The 18,265-nt window shown below is 40.4% G+C and overlaps 1 protein-coding gene across 1 annotated transcript in view; it reads right to left on the minus strand.

Annotated features, from left to right (window-relative positions):
* The window catches only part of ATRNL1 (attractin like 1), a 570,802-nt gene that overhangs the window by 412,900 nt on the left and 139,637 nt on the right, over window positions 1–18,265 (minus strand). The window contains exon 19 of the mRNA XM_009905632.2: window positions 14,812–14,949. Coding sequence (XP_009903934.2) covers window positions 14,812–14,949 — 138 coding nt within the window. The remainder of the gene's footprint in view (window positions 1–14,811; window positions 14,950–18,265) is intronic.

Raw genomic sequence — 18,265 nt, forward strand, 5'->3', positions numbered from 1 at the left:
GCCCAGGGATCTGGTAGAAGCCTCATCCCTGGAGGTTTTTATGGCCAGGCTGGATGTTGCTCTGAGCAACCTGATCTAGTGTGAGGTGTCCCTGCCCATGGCAGGGGGGCAGGGGGCTTGGTGCTGTGGGTTAGTTGTTTGGGTGGTGTTGGATTGGTTGATGGGTTGGACGCGATGATCTTGAAGGTCTCTTCCAACCTGGTTTATTCTATGTATTCTATGTATTCTAACTAGATGATCTTTGAGGTCCCTTCCAGCCCTGACAATTCTATGACTCTATGTAAAGCAAAAACATCCAGGTGAAAACATTATTAAGGATAATTTATCTGGAGATAAGTTCATTGTCTCCTTTTGGGGCTCTCCACTTATCCTTTTATTTTTAAACAGAATAGAGAATATCAAGAAACAAGTAGCCTACAAGCTTTACAGTGGGTTAAGCTGCAGATTTTGTGAGTGCAAGCTGAAAAGTCAACTCTTTCTGATGTATAGTACAGTTCTTCAAGCATGCCAGCATTTAAAGGGATATTTTTTCACATGCCTACAAGATTAAAAATATCATTAATTTACTCTTAGTTTTCTTGTTTGTGAAGAGCCTTTTCACAAGAAAACATTAGGGGGGAATTAGAATTGCTTAAGAAAAGAAGTCATTTCATACCTGGAAGACAAACTTTGTCTAGGTTTAGTAAGAACTAAACCAGTGAGGTTTGTTGGGTTTAGGGTTTTGTGTTTTAAAGGCAAACTATCAACTGATGGATGTTGACTTGCTGGAAGGTGTCCAGAGAAGGGCAACAAAGCTGGGGAGGGGTTTGGAGCACAGCCCTGTGAGGAGAGGCTGAGGGAGCTGGGGTTGCTTAGCCTGGAGAAGAGCAGGCTCAGGGGAGACCTTTTTGCTGTCTACAACTACCTGAAGGGAGGTTGTAGCCAGGTGGGGGTTGGTCTCTTCTCCCAGGCAACCAGCACCAGAACAGGAGGACACAGTCCCAAGCTTCACCAGGGGAGGTTTAGGCTGGAGGTTAGGAAGAAGTTCTTCATAGAAAGAGTGATTGACAATTGGGATGAGCTGCCCCGGGAGGTGGTGGAGTCACCATCATTGGGGGTGTTTAGGAGGAGACTTGCTGGGGTGCTTGGTGCCATGGTTTAGTTGATTAGATAGTGTTGGATGATAGGTTAGACTCAATGATCTCAAAGGTCTCTTCCAACCTGGTGAATTCTATTCTGTTCTGTTCTATCTCTGCATGTTCAATCTGAGATATGTTTAAGATTTCTCAATGGTTGGGGGGGGTTTAATTATATCTTTTTTAATTTTCTTGAAAAAGACAGCAATTTCCCTACTATTTTCAGAATTTGGGGGGTGGGGAGGGAACCTCCTTTCATCAAAAGACTGCAGTTTTTTTCTCCCTCTTCCTAAGGAGAATGGATAACTTCCTAAACTACTACTAAAAATAATAAAACCAAAAAAAAAATCAAAGATTATTCTAAGGCAGCACGAAAAGCAAAACAATTTAAACCCACTCAGTAGCTATTCATAGCAGCTTTAAAGGTACAAAAAAATTTCCAATCTAAGGTGAAAAACAGCTGAAATCAACAGCTGGTGATTGGAACTATTTGTGTGCATTTGGTCATTCAGAGTAAAAGCCCAAAGAAGAGAAATGACTCACACAATTTATCAGAGAAAAAAAAACAACCCAAAACCCAAAAAAACAGACTCCACCACAAAATGTGAAGTCAGGAAATCATTTCCCTGTGTTAGGTATTAGGAAGTATAAAATGTGACTGATTTTTAATGCATTCAACTGTGAGTGAAGTGGCTTTTAGTCCTTAAATAACTAATGTAGTCTGCCATTGCAATGTATTGCCTTTACCATACGGGCAATTAATGCAGAATCAACTGCAATCAAACAGAAATCCCACTACAACAGGTTTTGGACAATTCCATTCTATCAGTTGGAAAATGTGTTGCATGATGCCTCAAAAGCTATTTTTTCAACAGCCTATAGAGGGGTTCCAAGATCCCTTAGAGAGAGGGATAACCATTTCAATGCCAGATAACAACTTCTTGACTCTTCTGTCCTGGTGGCATATTCATGGGTAGGGATAATGGTAGGGGTAAGAAGGGACCTCTGCAGATCATCTAGCCTAGCCCCTTTGCTAAAGCAGTTTCACCTGTATTATGTTGCACAGGAATGCACCCAGAAGGGTCTTGAAAGTCTCTAGAGAAGTAGACTCCACAACCTCTCTGTGCAACTTAAACAAGTGCTCCATCACCCTTCAAGTAAAAATATTTTTCCTCATATTCAGGTGGAACTTCTATTTATGCCTATCTCTGGCCATGGCTGAAAAAAACTCTGGCCCCATCCTCTTGATATTCACCCTTAACATTATCTATAGGCACTGATCAGATCCTCTCTTGGTCTCCTCTCAAAGAGCCCCAGGTCTCTCAGCCTTTCCTCATAAGAGATGCTCTGGTCCCTTCACCATCTTTGCAGCCCCCATTGGCTCTCTCCAGTAGTTCCCTGGGGAGCCCAGAACTGGGCACAGTACTCCAGATGTGACCTCAATAGGGCAGAGTAGAGGAGGAGGAGGAGAAGGTCAGACTTCTTAATGCAGGAACATGCTTCTGGCTCACAGCTGACTTGCTGTCCACCAGGACTCCCAGGTCCATGTCTGTGGAGCTGCTTTCCAGCAGCTATATTGCTATAACAATTCCTCTACACAATGACCTCCCCAGCTAACACTGGGAGCTTCTGCCATACCTCTCCAATCTAAATGCAATCAGTGATATAATATAAACTGATCACCATGTAATAAATTTTATATATACATATACATATATACATATATATATATATATATATATATATATATATATATATATATATATATATATATATATATATAATTCATTTAAGGATGTAAAATTGCAGCCAGTGATGGAAGATGCCATGTGTTACATGTTAGACTGACCATCTGTCAGGACACACACTGGTGGGATTTTAGTAAAGGATTAGAAAGTGATGCTGGAATTTCTAACTGACTACAGATGTTTCTGCATTTAAAACCATGAGAACAACAGGGAAGTTGTGAGTGGTTGCAGTAAGAAAAGAGAGAATGAGATCTTCTCAGCACCTGGAAACATTTAGGGCAGGTTCAGAAATTACAAACAGACAAAATGCCTACTTTTTTAAATTTCTATTGTATTTTGGACAAGAAGACTCTGGCTTTAGTCAAACACTTATTTGAAGATCAGATAAAAGTGATTTAAGAAAACGCCACCTTCAGCTTAACACTGCCAGCCCTCAGAGGACTGCATCTTCTCAGCCTTAACACAGTAGCTACTTGAGCTCCTTCAAGACAAGGTAAATTGTTTGTTTGTAAGAGGCTGACAAAAATCACTGCCTTTCTGGACAGCTGAAAGTTTCTGAATCATGACCTGTCTATCTCCTCTGAGAAAATCTTTTGGAAACTGGTGGCTTCAGTTTCATTAGGAAGGTGAACAGACTGATACACAGCTCAGAGAGAAGGTAGGTACATTTTATAAATATTCCTTATTCCATAAAACAAATTTATAGCACACAAAACTCAAAAACAAGAATGCAGAGCACCCAATTCATCATTGCCAAAAACTATGTCACACAATAAAATGCAGGGGAGCCTGATCACCAGCATCAGTGAAAGCAATGGAATTGTCATTAATCCTTGGGAAAAGATAAAATAGGTACAGAGATAAATGAATGTAATATAAATCAAACTGCTGTATCTCTACAATATCTATAAAAGTAATAAGTACTGATAAGTAAAGGATGCCTGAACTCTTGGTTCTCAGGCAAAGATGCTGAATCAGCACAAAATGGCTGCTACTTAAACAGATTAAGATAGCACAAGTTGTTGCTATTCTTTTTTTACTCTCAGGCAGTTTTGTGGCATAATAGACCTAAAAGAAGCATAGATTAAGTTTACTTAAGATGCAGTATTGATTGTACATTTGTAAAAGTTCAGAAATGTTTGCCTTCTGTTATTTTCCTTTTTAAAGCAACCTACCTTGCTCTCACTTCACTTGTGATAGCATCAGCTTTGCTGGATGGTGAAGTTACCTTCACACAAAGCACATCAGTGTAGCAAACAGGCTTAAGGACCAGAGCTAGGTAAAACAGATTATTAAACATCACTACACATTGTGGTTGTACAGGGTGGAAAGAAAATTGTTACTCAAGGGAAAAAAATCTTCAAAGGAATCAACAAGAAACTTCATGGGTTTTAAATTACCTTTAAGAATATCAAAAAGAGCTTTAATGGTCAGCAACTGAAACACTGGGTTGAACTCAATTTCCTGTCTTCCAATTGGTGGTTGAAAGCCAACCATATCCTGGGCTGCATCCAAAGAAGCATGGCCAGTAAGTCAAGAGAGGCGATTCTCCCACTCTACTTCGCTCATGTGAGACCTCACCTGCAGAGCCCCCAACAGAAGAAAGACATGGAACTGTCCAGAGGAGGGCCACAAAAGTGATCAGTGAGCTGGAGTTGGGACTGGTCAGCCAAGAAAATAGAATGCTGCAGGGAGAGCTTACAGCAGTCTTTTAAGAGGACATACAGGATGGCTGGAGAGGACTTTTTACAAAGGCATGTAGTGACAGGACAAGGGGCAACGGCTTCAAACTGGGAGAAGCCAGATTTAGGTGAGGCATTAAGAAGAAATTCTTCACCATGAGGGTGGTGAGGCACTGGAACAGGATGCTCAGAGAAGCTGTTGAATCCTCAACCTTGGAGTGCTCAAAACCATGGTGGATGGGACCTTTTGCAACACTGTCTAGTAGGAGGAGGTATCCCTGATAATAGCAGGGGTGTTCGAACTAGGTGATCTTTAAGGTCCCTTCCAACTCAAACCATTCTGTGATTCTGTATTATGGTCAGAATAAAATAAACAAATAAATAAATAACCAAACATAGTGTGATTTGGTTGGGAGGGTATTCCAAGTCACCTCAGCCAGCTGAGTCAAACTGACCAAAAGGATATTCCATGCCACAGAATGTCACACTCAGCAGTACAGATCTGGGGAGTGGGTAGTGGTCTGGGAGATAACCACCATGCAGAGACTAGGCGGGTGTCAGTCTACTTGTAGGAAGACAGCAAGTAACTACCTTCACTTGGTTTTTTCCCCCCTTTTCCTTCCCTTGTTACAATGTTTTTATCTCAAACCATGAGCTTTCACACTTTTGCTCTCCCTATTCTCCCTCCATCACACAGGAGGATCAGGGGCAGGGAGCCTGCTTAGTTGCTGGCCAAGGTCAACCCTCCATGCAGTGCGCAGTTCTCAACAAACACCAACATCTTCAATGGCAATTCTAAGCTGATACTTGAACCAGCACTTTCTTACAATTGCTGCTCCTACAAGCAGATCACTCTTCAAGGAAGACATACATCCTTATTTAGTAAGTAGAATCAAATTTAGAGAATCAACTGTTAGCTTAGAATGTGGTGTTTGAGATAAAAGTCTTCTGCATGCAATCAAGGAAAACCATAAAAAAGATTAGAGATGCCAAACAGACATCCTGCCAAAACCCTATGAAATCCCACAGTCACCCAAATGAATGACCTCTCTGAAGGTTAATCATGAGGAATGCCACATTCAACATTTTCTTCTTATTTTTTTCTCCCATGAAATTATAGATAAATAAGCAGCTTGATAATGATACTGTCCTTGAAGTGTAACTCCAGGTCCTTCACTCAGGATTATTCTAAGTACATTATGGAATAAAAGTAATACCTATAAAGACATATAATAAATAAATACCTAGAAAATTGTTCCTAGTATCAGTTGAGTTTTTACTTTACAATTAGTTATGCTAGAAATCAGTTTGTAACACAAATCCAATCCAAAGCAAAAAGAAATTGTGTATATACGTAACAATTACTAGCACACTAAAAAGTTTGCTTAGCACATTTTGCTTGACAGTCAAAAAAAAAAAAAAATAGTGGAATAGTAATTTGCTAAAGATGTCCTTTTTCAAGTTCCTCAGCTAACTTCTCTTATGGCAATCCACTTTTCTGCTTTAGCAGCACAGGACTTACTCGGAATGCAGTCTGATTAGAGTGAATTTAAGTTCATAACTAAGACCAAGTGCAGGCATTTTATTCACTATCTTGAATGCTGCTCAATAAAGAGCATTCACTAAAGGAAGGAAAGTAAATTTTCAAATCAGCCTTGGGGGGAAAGGTCAACTTAAACAAAAGAGTCTTTATTCTAACTGTTCTAACAATTTCTCTGAAAAAAAAAAAAAAGGAAAAAAAAAACAAACATAAAACTTCTCTTGAAGGCCTTATTGGAATGGAATGGAATGGAATGGAATGGAATGGAATGGAATGGAATGGAATGGAATGGAATGGAATAGAATGGAATAGAATGGAATAGAATAGAATAGAATAGAATAGAATAGACCAAACCAGACCAGACCAGGTTGGAAAAGACCTTTGAGATCATCGAGTACAACCTATCATCCAACACCATCTAAGCAACTAAACCATGGCACCAAGCGCCCCATCCACAGTATCACAGTATCACAGTAACTAAGGTTGGAAGAGACCCCAAGGATCATCAAGTCCAACCTGTTCCAACAGACCTCACAACTAGACCATGGCACCAAGTGCCACGTCCAATCTCCCCTTGAACACCTCCAGGGACGGCGACTCCACCACCTCCCTGGGCAGCCCATTCCAATGACGAACGACTCGCTCAGTGAAGAACTTTTTCCTCAAATCGAGTCTAAACCTCCCCTCCAGTCTCTTCCTAAACACCTCCAGTGACAGTGACTGCACCACCTCCCTGGGCAGCACATTCCAATGGCAAATCACACTTCCTATGAAAAATTTCTTCCTAACATCCAGTCTAAACCTCCCCTGGAACAGCTTGAGACTGTGTCCTCTTGTTCTGGTGCTGGTTGCCTGGGAGAAGAGACCTACCCCCACCTGGCTACAACCTTCCTTCAGGTAGTTGTAGACAGCAATAAGGTCTCCTCTTCTCCAGGCTAAGCAACCCCAGCTCCCTCAGCCTCTCCTCACTGGGCTGTGCCCCAAACCCCTCCCCAGCTTTGTTGCCCTTCTCTGGACAAGTTTCAGCAACTCAACATCTTTCCTAAACTGAGAGGCCCAGAACTGGACACAGTGCTTAAGGCATGGCCTAACTAGTGCTGAGTACAGGGAAGAATGACTTCCCTGCTCCTGCTAGCCAAACTATTCCTGATACAGCCAGGATGCCATTGGCCTTCTTGTCCAGCTGGGGCACACTGCTGGCTCATGTTCAGCCTAATATTAGAATCATAGAATTGTTAGGGTTGGAAGGGACCTCAAGGATCATCTAGTTCCAACCCCCCTGCCATGGACAGGGACCCTTCACACTAGATCAGGTTGCTCACTATGAACTCTGATCTTTATATTTCACATGCACTAAAAAGTCCTCTACCTACTACTAAAAATAAATGACAGCATTTTAGTTATTATCACTTTTATTCTATAATAAGGTGTTGTATAAAAATGAGTCATTGATGTCATTTTGTCCATTGAACACACACACACACACAAAAGATAAACCCACCACTATGGCAAGATGGGATTTCTTTTTCTTGCCAGTCTGAGCAGCAGATTCCCCAGAGAGGCTGTGGAGCCTGCCTCCCCCCTTGCAGCCATTTGGAAGGCTTCTAGATATGGTCCCAGGTAACCAGCTCTGTGTGACTGTATTTCAGGAGGGGTTTGGACCAGATGATGTCCAGGAGTCCACTTCAACCTCAGACATCCAGTGATCTGAAAAGTGTGCCATATACTGAAGCATCAAAGGCCAGACATCCCAAAACTTCAATTCTTCATATCCTGCTATTTTACAGAAACAGAGCATCTGTAATAGATTCGTGTAGTGGCTGTAGGCTCATTACATTTTGGTTCCACACACAAGTGTGGGAGGGAGGATAATGCCTATCTTTGAAAACCTTGCAAGCATCCTTCAGACTTATATTACCACTAAGCTCCTGTCTTGTCAAGTTTTTGAGAGTGGTTTACAAAGGACCTCTCCACTGCCTTTATATTAATTGGCTGGTTGAAGATCAGTGTGCAAAGTTGGAATAGTGCCTCATAATACCTTGATCCAAGTAATTTATTTTTCAAGAAGGTCATTTATGAGTTGATCTCAGTTGGTATGACCTTTTTTTTCCCCCCTCCCTAACTGTAACCTTTTATTTGGCTCCATTACCTACAATGTTTTATGATTCTTAGAATCATAGTATTTCCTTAGAAACAGATAGGGGGGAAAAAAATCACACATCAGACAAAGTCTGGGAAGCTTTGTACAGTAATTACTTCTCTGCTTCAGAAGATGCTCTTTATGCTGCTTCACCCACTTCTGTTTAATTCTATGGGTGAGGGGTCCCTGCCCATGGCAGCAGGTTGGAACTAGATGGTCCTTGAGGTCCCTTCCAACCCTAACAATTTTATGATTCTATGTCCTTGCAAAGTGGAATTATGGCAGCTGGACAGGGAGGAGGCATGCTGCTGTCAGTGAGTGGCCTAGCTGCTCCATCAGTTTTGCTCTGACCTGCACTGTGACAGGGCTGACCCAGTGCTTTGATTCCTCATGCTGTGATGGGTTTAGATTTCCACAGCCCACCCCCCAGCATTAATTTTGCTAGACCAGCTCAGTTAGAAACAAATGGAAGCTGTATTTACAAGCAAAACTACTTGTTTTACTGTAGTTGCTTGCTACACTACAGCTATCTATGCTTTCTCTGGGTTGGAGCATGAAGCACTCTAGCACTAAGGCCTTTCAAAATCCAATGCTAATGCACTCTCTCATTTACATGATATGTCTCTAAGTTATCCACACCATTATTCTGAGGTCTGGTAACAAAGGCATTTTAGTGCAGCATTCAAGTTGTCTTTTCTTGGCTTTTTGCTGCAGTTTATTAGGATCTGGACAGTTGGACATATTTTCTTCCCAAAGCACATTCAGTGGACTGAAACATTTTAAATGCTAGATGGACTATCAAATAAAAGCTGGGAGATCCAAAATACTGAGAGATCCATAAGAACATTTGATGACTGATGTGCAGCTCTGTCAAACATTAAACAGCCAAATCAGAGAGGGAAAAAAAAAAAGAACCAACCTCTCCCTCCTTCCCCTAAACCGTGGAGGCATCCAGACCACACACCTGGCTGCAGGGGCTACAACTGACTGGATGCTCACATGGTGTACACTCACAAGAAGCATGTTTACTTTTATGGAATCACGGAATAGTCTGGGTTGGAAGGGTCCACCAAAGGTCATCTACTCCAACTCCCTCTGCAGTAAGCAGGGGCATCCTCCACTATATCAGGTTGCCCAGAGCCCTGTCAAGCCTTATCCTTCATCTACCAAGAGACAACCAGTTTGGGACTTCTATTTTAGTAGTATCTTCCAAATAGGAAGGAACCAAGTCCTGGGCTATGTCAAAAGCAGTGAGTGCAGCAGGATGAGGGCAGTGATCCTCCCCCTCTACTCTGCTCTCATAAGAGCACTGCCTCCAGTTCTGGCGCCCCCAGCACAAGACAGACATGGGACTGACATGGGCTAGTCCAGTCCACAAAGATGATCACAGGACTGGAGAACCTCTCCTACAAGAACAGGTTGGGGCTGTTCTGCCTGGAGAAGAGGAGGCTCTGGGGAGACCTTAGAACAACCTTCCAGTACCTGAAGGGGGCTACAGAAGAGCTGGAGAGGGACTTTTGACCAGGGCTTGGAGTGACAGGATGAATGGCAGTGGCTCTGAGCTGGAAGAGGGGAGATTGAGACTGGAGATGAGGAAGAAATTCTGGGCAGTGATTACAAATCAGATGTAGGGATAAACTGTTGCCTTTAGTATTGAAAATGTCCAGATGTGTGGCAACTAAGAAGGGGAGAGAGATAAAGGTGACAAAAATGCTGCATGACTGCTTAAGAAAATTCACCCATGCAGACTGTCTGGCAGGAGGCTTTCACCAAATGGTCAAGCCTCCCACGGCTGCTTAGAGAGTGAGGCAGTGCAAGTTAAAACACAATGTTCCTGCTGTGCTGCTATCCAGTTTTAATCCTCCTGCAAAAGCAACAGTCACAGTAGTACAATTATGGGTAAATTGGACATTGTCTGGGATGTTATCACTTCAGAAAAAAAATAGTAATACAGCAAAGTGTTTATCTTATTATTAAATGTATTATAAATTCACAGTGTGTATCCTAAGGTACTGTAAAGAGTCTCTTCTGTCAACTCATACCTCTTCAGAATATTTTTTTTAAATACCATGCAAAAATAGAACAGAACAGAATAGAATAGACAGGTTGGAAAAGACCTTTGAGATCATCAAGTCCAACCTATCACCCAACACCACCTCATCAACTAAACCACAGCACCAAGCACCCCACCCAGTCTCTTCCTAAACACCTCCAGTGGTAGTGACTGCACCACCTCCCTGGGCAGCCCATTCCAATGGCCAATCTCTCTTTCTGTGAAGAACATCTTCCTATCCTCTAGCCTAAAGCTCCCCTGGTGCAGCTTGAGACTGTGTCCTCTTGTTCTGGTGCTGGCTGCCTAGGAGAAGAGACCAACCCCCACCTGGCTACAACCTCCCTTCAGGTAGTTGTAGACAGCAATGACAAGATGATAAGCAGCTAGAGTATTTTCATTTTTTTACCATTGACAACTAAGTAAATTATTAAAGAGTTTGAAAAGAATCACAGAATGATAGGTGTTGGGTGGGACCAGTGGAGATCATCTGGTCCAACCTTCCTGCCAAAGCAGGTTCACCTAGATTAGGTTACATAGGACAGTACTCAGGCAGGTTTTAAATGAGGCCAGAGAAGGAGACTCCACCACCTCTCTGGGCAGCCCATTCCAGTATTCCACCACCCTCACAATGAAGTTTTTCTTATGTTCAAGTTTGTGCCTATTATCTCATGTCCTGCCACTGGGCACCACTGGGGGAAAAAAAAAAAAGGCTAAAACGTTTCAAAGGTGACATAAAATTATTCCAAGCACTCTCCCATATTGTTTTCTCCTGCTACTTTATGCTGTACTGCAGTATACATAACTCTGCTGTTCCTAAAATGTCTATAAAACCTGTGTATTTCCCAGAGCTGCAGCACATGACAGAACAAGACTCAGAGCTTTTTTATTTCCAAAATCCATTCATAGTTAATGATACATTTTCTATTACTGAATTTTGTTATTCTGGTCATCAAAAAAACCCCAAAACTTAATTAAAATCATTAGGAGTATCTGTCCTCCAACTCTTAACTTCCACAGCTTCCTAAGGTTCCATACATCTGCACAGCTCTACCTGCTCAGAATCAAATGCAGCTGAGCTGTGCAACTCTCATCTAAGCTTCAGCACAACACAAACCTCCAGAGAGGTTGTGGAGTCTCCTTCTCTGGAGATTTTCAAAACCCAGCTGGATGCATTCCTGTACAGACTACCCTAGGTGATCCTGCTTTTGACAGAGGGGTTGGATATGATGATCCCTGGAGGTCCCTTCCAATCCCTAATGTACTGTGATACTGTGATGTGCCTTACTCTGTTAAATCACTAGAGGGTTTGATTCCTTAAATATTTCTGCCACTGACTGACAGCATGGCACTTAGCACTCCAAGGGCTGCTCACACGTGTATTTATATTCCAGATGAGTCAGATAAAAGGGGTAAACAGAACTAGTCTAGACCTCAAACCCTATCCCTTGCTGAAGTGCTCTGTTCCTGTATGTTCAGGGTTCATCTCTGGCTTCTCTCCCAATTTCTTGCACATGGAACCAAGTCTTAAAAAGGATGCTGTGACTTTGATGACACTATTGCTTTACACTTTTCTTTGCCATGCAGGGGTTTTACCTCACAATTCTAAGCACATATACAGTGCCTGGACATACTAATTTATTTGCTGTGCATTATTTATTTCCAACAAAGAATGCAAATCATCTTGTGTAAGCAAGCATATATCACAATGTGATGTAGCAAATTAATTTCATGTTACATTTTGGCCACCTCCTTCACATCACAGACATAAATATAAAAATAATTCAAACCAGGTATTTCTGCAATGGAATGTCACCAAGAATGGAAGGATTACATACACAGCATCATAGGATCAGTCAGGGTTGGAAGGGACCACAAGGATCATCTAGTTCCAACCCCCCTGCCATGGGCATCTTTACTGCAAGCCACATATTAGGGTCACTGAATGTAAACATGTATACACCAAGAATAGAAACTCTCATTTTCTGTGTAGAAGACAAGCTCTAAGTGACAGAATTTCAACATTTGGTATCAGGCACATTTTTTAGAAGAAAAAGTACAATTAAAAAAATAAAGTGGGATCTTTGTCCAACTATTTACTATCAGCAACTGGAATCTCACAAAACTGGAATCTGACAAAAATAAAGCAAGGTGAGGGTCACTCACAAAGCAAATCTGCGTTAGATGGAAGGCTTTTTTAGTGACACAGTAACAAAATTCCTACAGATTCCACAGTAAGACATAGGAACATTTTAGTAAGCATTCATTGTATGGCAAATATCTTCCTCAACCAAAACTGGGACATGGGGGAAGGCACTTGCCTATGTTGGTCAGCTCATAGCTTCTCTCACAATGTACAACCTCTTTTCCCAACATCAGCTGCTCTCCATAACTGAGTCAGATACTTGCAACTACAGCAACTTGCTATTTGAAGAATATCACAGTATTACAGATGTATTTTAAGAGTTATAGTCATTGTCCTGTCATTCCTTCAGAAAGTTTTCAATTGTGACCCTCAAAGAAATAACTCAGGACCAACGCACCACACGCTCAGGCAGTCTGAACCCTCATACAGATGGATGAGTCTTAGCAGAAAAGACATATTGGTAGGGTTCTGCCAGAAACTCAGTTGGCAGCATCAGAGAAAAGAGATGCAAGACAGGAATATGAGGATGAAGGGGTTGGGGCTTTTTTTCAGGTCTTCATAATTTTTCTTTGCCTGACTATCCCATACTATTTCCTATCTCATTTTCTAACTGCTACAGTCACATTTACATTCAGCTTCCCCCTGAGTTGCCTGCTCTTCCATTCACTTTTACTTTAATTGTAATTTTAATTTGAAGCAATTTCAATTTGTTTCCCCTCTGTTACCAAAAGCATTGCCAGACTGAAGGAGCAAAAAAAAATGAAAAATAAAAAACAATTGAACCATCTTGCTCTTCCTATTTGCACACTGACTGATCTCAGCTATGGCTCCAAAATCATCCTGAATCAAAGGAAAATTGATTAGACTTGTCTATGGATCACTGGTGGGTTTTTTTTTCCTGCAGAAATCCCTGGCCCACGATTTGAGCATCTCTGTCACAGGACCAGAAGAAAAATAAGATTTACTGAAGAAAATCTACAAGTTCATAATGACTACATTCATCAAAATGTCTCCAACAGATTTATGACCTCTGTACTACAAGACACAATACACTGCTGCAGATAAAGCCTCAAAATAATTATCATCTGCCTTTATTTTTTTTTTAAAGCATTCTTTAGTGTAAATAGCTCCTGTTAAAATCATGTCTACCAATAAAAAGATGTACTCTTACAGACTAAGGTTGAAAAAACAAGTTGTAAAATCTATAATTTTACTGGTCTTATAAATGGATTTGAGCCATTATTGCTCTGCACATAATTCACTAAAGGTGATGGAATGCTTATTTGGTTGATAGCTAATGTATCCCTGAAGAATAAAAGCTATATTAATACATCATTTTGCCATAAAGGTGATACAGACAGCAAAAGAACATTTTGTCAACTTCAGGAAATAAGAGAACTATTAAGAATTATTTAAAGCGTCATAAAGCACCAGCAAAATGTGAAATTGTCAATAGGGGCAGACATTAATCTTTCCATCCCCTTGAACACACTTTCTACATATTGTGCTTGAGTTTACCAGATGTGCAGCTTTCTGCATTGACTCCTGCATGCTCAAGTGGGGAGGAACAAGTGAACCCTTAAAATGAACAGACATTCCCTCAGAACAAAGGTCCAGTTAAAGTAACATCAATAACACAGAAGTTGTTGTCATAGGACAAAACTTTCTAGCACCCTCCTGGATCCATTCTCATCTTAATGACTTTTCATGTTAAACAGGGGAAGGGAGAATATAGTCAATTGTAAGGGAATATACCAAAACCATCTGGAGTATTGGATTTGATTCTCTTTTACTTCAGGGAGAATCCTCCAATGGCAGCTATTACAAAACGAAACAGATGGAATTCCTGAGGGTACCTGACAATCCTCGGCGTACCAGGCTTTGCTCTTTAAACTATTCATGAACAAGACTTGATGGTCTGTTAAAGGCATCATTTTTTCTACCAGCAGCACACATTTGTACAAATCAGTGCTGTCTTACATTAAGCTAAGTCCCTCTCAGCCAGGCTGCTCTCCAGCCATTCATCCCCAGTCTGTAGCGCTGCATGAGGTTATTGTGGCCGAAGCGCAGGACCCTGCACTTGGCCTTGCTGAATCTCACACCACTGGCCTCAGCCCATTGATCCAGCCTGTCCAGGTCCCTCTCCCATCTTGTTCTTAGAGCATCCAGACCAAACAACTGCAATAATGATTCTGAAGTCAAGGTTCCTCTAAAAGCTATTCATCTGGTTTTGAATCATTAATTTAGCTGACCAACTCACCTGCATTATCAAATAAATGTTTAACCTTTAAAGAAAAGCTAATTTTACGTTACATTAGAAAAGTTAAATTCACATGACATAAAACATCCTATGATTTTCTTTTTCTTTTCTTCCTAGCAGAATGACTTACCTGTACACTGCCCTCCATTTGTGGGGTCCCCATAATATCCTGGCATGCACGTTTCACATTGTTTTCCTGTGGTGAGGTTTCTACATTGATCACAGACATTATTGTTGACGCAGGTGCTGTGGCCGTTGCACTGGCAAGCTAGAACATAACATTTAAAAGCTGTTATTAAACTGCTTTTGGGAACAAAATTTTTTCCTAGGTGACAAAATTGCAGTACAATGTAATTCTGAAGGAGTTGAATCCTGACTAATGACCAGCATAAATATCTGTACTTTGACACATTACCTCCTCAAAATAGCATTGTGGGAAGACATGAATTCACACAAAAGATCGCAGAAGGTATGATGTGACATGTGAGTGCAAGGTGTGTTACAAAGTCTCCTTTGCCATTGTGAGCAACTGAAACCAGTCCTCATAGGTTTAATATTAGCAACCTGATCTAGTGGAGGATGTCTGTGCTCACTGCAGGGGAGATTGGATGAGATGACCTTTGGACCCTTGGACCCTTTCCAACCCAAACTGTACCATGATGGTCACTCAAGAAACCTGTTCAGAGGCAGTCACCAGCTGAGAGCAAATGAAAACTCCACACCTGCATGAAATCCACCGTGAAGCATTCAGAAGACTACTGTGATGGAGAAATGAGGAAGATGAACAACTCACACTCAAACTTTTATCTAACCAACAACAACAAGAAAAAAAAATAAAAATAAAATAAAACCACCAGACAAACAACCCTGAAGACTGTCCTGTCCTTAACATTTCTGTTCCTCACATTACCTTTGGCATACTAAGGGGTTTAGGGACATCAGGACCACAAACAGCTCCAGTCCCTCTTAACCACAACTGACTTTGGGGTAAGTGAAAAGAAAAAAAAACTAACTACTATTGACACTGATTTTATGCCTGACCTTAAAAGCATAAAATTGCTTTTCGTCAAATAACAATATTACAAACTATTAATCTTCCACCATACCTCCGTTCCAGCGCTCCACATTTTGAAGAAAATCAGAAAGTCCTGAACACTATTGCAGCAAAATCACAATATGGTTTCTGCCAAAATCATTGATCCTGCTGCCATGACTTGGCTGAAAGACCAAGAGGTTTTGAAGGATGACCTCGCTATAGAGTGGGACCTCAGAGCTCACAGCGCTCAGCAGATTAGCAATCCGTCAATTCCAGCAGCTTGTCAAATGTCAGACTATGTCAAACCTGTCAATCCTTTCCTGGTGAAGGGTGTGGAAGACTCAGCAGAGGACATGGCTGTCTCTGTAAGATTTATTGTGGTGGTTTGGGGTTTTTTTGTTTAATTTGGATTTTTAATCTAAACATCACAGTAACTGTGTCTGCACATCTCTCTCTTGGATTTCAAAATTTTTAGAGCTGTTTCATAATTTAGTCATTTAATACATTTATTCATAGCCACTTAAGCCACACAAGTTTAAAACCTCTTCTTTCTTCTATAGCTGTGCCTTGTAATGAATAGCAAACATTTCTGTACCACTGGAACAGATGCCCTCCCACAGTCTTGTCTAAATATCTTCAGAAATTACAAGTTATCTTTTCTCCCTTGTCTTGTCTAAATACCTTTAGGAAGTAGAAGGATTTTCTTTATTCCTGAGTATGTTTGATTTTTAGGTAACTTTGTGGCGTCCTCCTCCAGGCACTTTGCCATTTACAGTTTATTGCCTTTCTCAAGGAACACCATGCAAACCCCACAGGAATCGCAGCTCCATTTTAGGTTTGTTTATGTGTCTTACACATTAAATCACTGAAAGCAATTGTTAAGAAACAAATGCAAGCCCAATAGAACAAAAGCAAAAGCAGAGACTGCATTAAATAAGTGTTCCAGTACAGTAAAGTAAGATCATCTAATTAAGACTATCATAATGTAGGGAAAATATTTCAGTCTGATATTCTCTAACTAGCAAGTATTGATTAATAGATTATCTACCCCTCCTAATTGCTTAGTTCTGCATTTCTTTGTGTGTGTGTGTGTGTGTGTGTTATTTAAAGGATAATGAAAGCCATGTTAATCAATTTTTTTTATTGTGAATTTTAGTTTTCTGTAAGTCATAGTATTAGATCTTTTAAGAGCTAATTATGACTTATAAAGAGCTCTTTATAAGATTTTAAGAGCTCATTATAGCTCTTAAGAAAATGGAAGAGATCTTAAATCATGCTCAAAAAGAAAAACCCACCTAGAAACAAATGCAAACAACAAAATCCAATGCAATCTACAACTGCCACAGCACACCACTTTCAGATTACATTATATATTTTCCTCCAAATAAGTATCTCATTGGTAAAAGTGACAAATCAAAACAGTTGCACCATTCGATGCCTTCCTATGATATAGGCAAGCGCAATCAAACTGAAGCTATCAGTATTAAATAATTAAAATAATAATTGAAATAATGAGATACTCTAATGAACACTTAAAATGAGGAGTTACAATTTTTTTAAGACTTCTTTTATATCAGTGATTTTAGTGTTCACCACTGCCAACCACACAGTCATTTTCTAATACATACAAATACGCTTTAGCTGAATCTTCACTGAGGCTCCCCTGGAGATAAGCAATTTTATGTGCAATTTACTTTTGACCTCTGTGTTTAAATGGCTGCTGATGCCTAAAACCATCGACAATAATCATTTTAACAAAATACTTAAAACTAGGAAAACATAGAAAAAGGATGTCTGAGTTATGACTTGGATCTGGGGAGAGGATACTTCATCTAGTTATAAGCAAACTCTTTAGAATCAATTCACACTGCTTTTCAGAGGAGAAATTTAGGCTTGAAAGACAAGCTTGGGCTGATATTCTACCTCAGCTGCTCTCCTCATGGGAGGAAGTGCCAACACTATTTTTCTTCTTTCCTTTTTTAAATATATGATAGTTTTTCATTTTATCATATAATAATAGCTTAGTTAACCACAAATCTGATGAAAAAAATGAAAATGTTCTCATATCAAAGGAAATACTGTGACAGCTGCTTTGAAGACTATTGATTTCAAAATGACCAGTCACACAAAGAAGCATTTTTCTTATGCTACCTGCTGAACACTAGTTTTTAAGATTTGGACAGAAAATGAGAATGAATTTAAAATATTTATCACCACCACAATTGCCCAGAAGCATTACAAAGAGAACTACAAGGAAAACTAAGTGCATCCATGAATGAACACGGATGATTTGCCCAACTATTCACCAGTGTGGCAGAAAAATCTTCAAACTAAATGTTACAACCTATTTGTTTTTATTTTCATCCACGCCACAGACTGTTCAGCAAGCTTATACTGACACAGTATCAATTCTGTCTTGTTTCAAGTACATCAGATGATTGCTGTCCTGAGAATAATAAACCATGTTAGTGTAATCCATTACAGATAATGTTTTGAGAAAATGAAAACAAGAGCCTGGGATCAAAACCTACAGCCTGTACCAATCAAA

The sequence above is a fragment of the Dryobates pubescens genome, chromosome 8 (genome assembly GCF_014839835.1).
Source record: "Dryobates pubescens isolate bDryPub1 chromosome 8, bDryPub1.pri, whole genome shotgun sequence".
NCBI lineage: Eukaryota > Metazoa > Chordata > Aves > Piciformes > Picidae > Dryobates > Dryobates pubescens.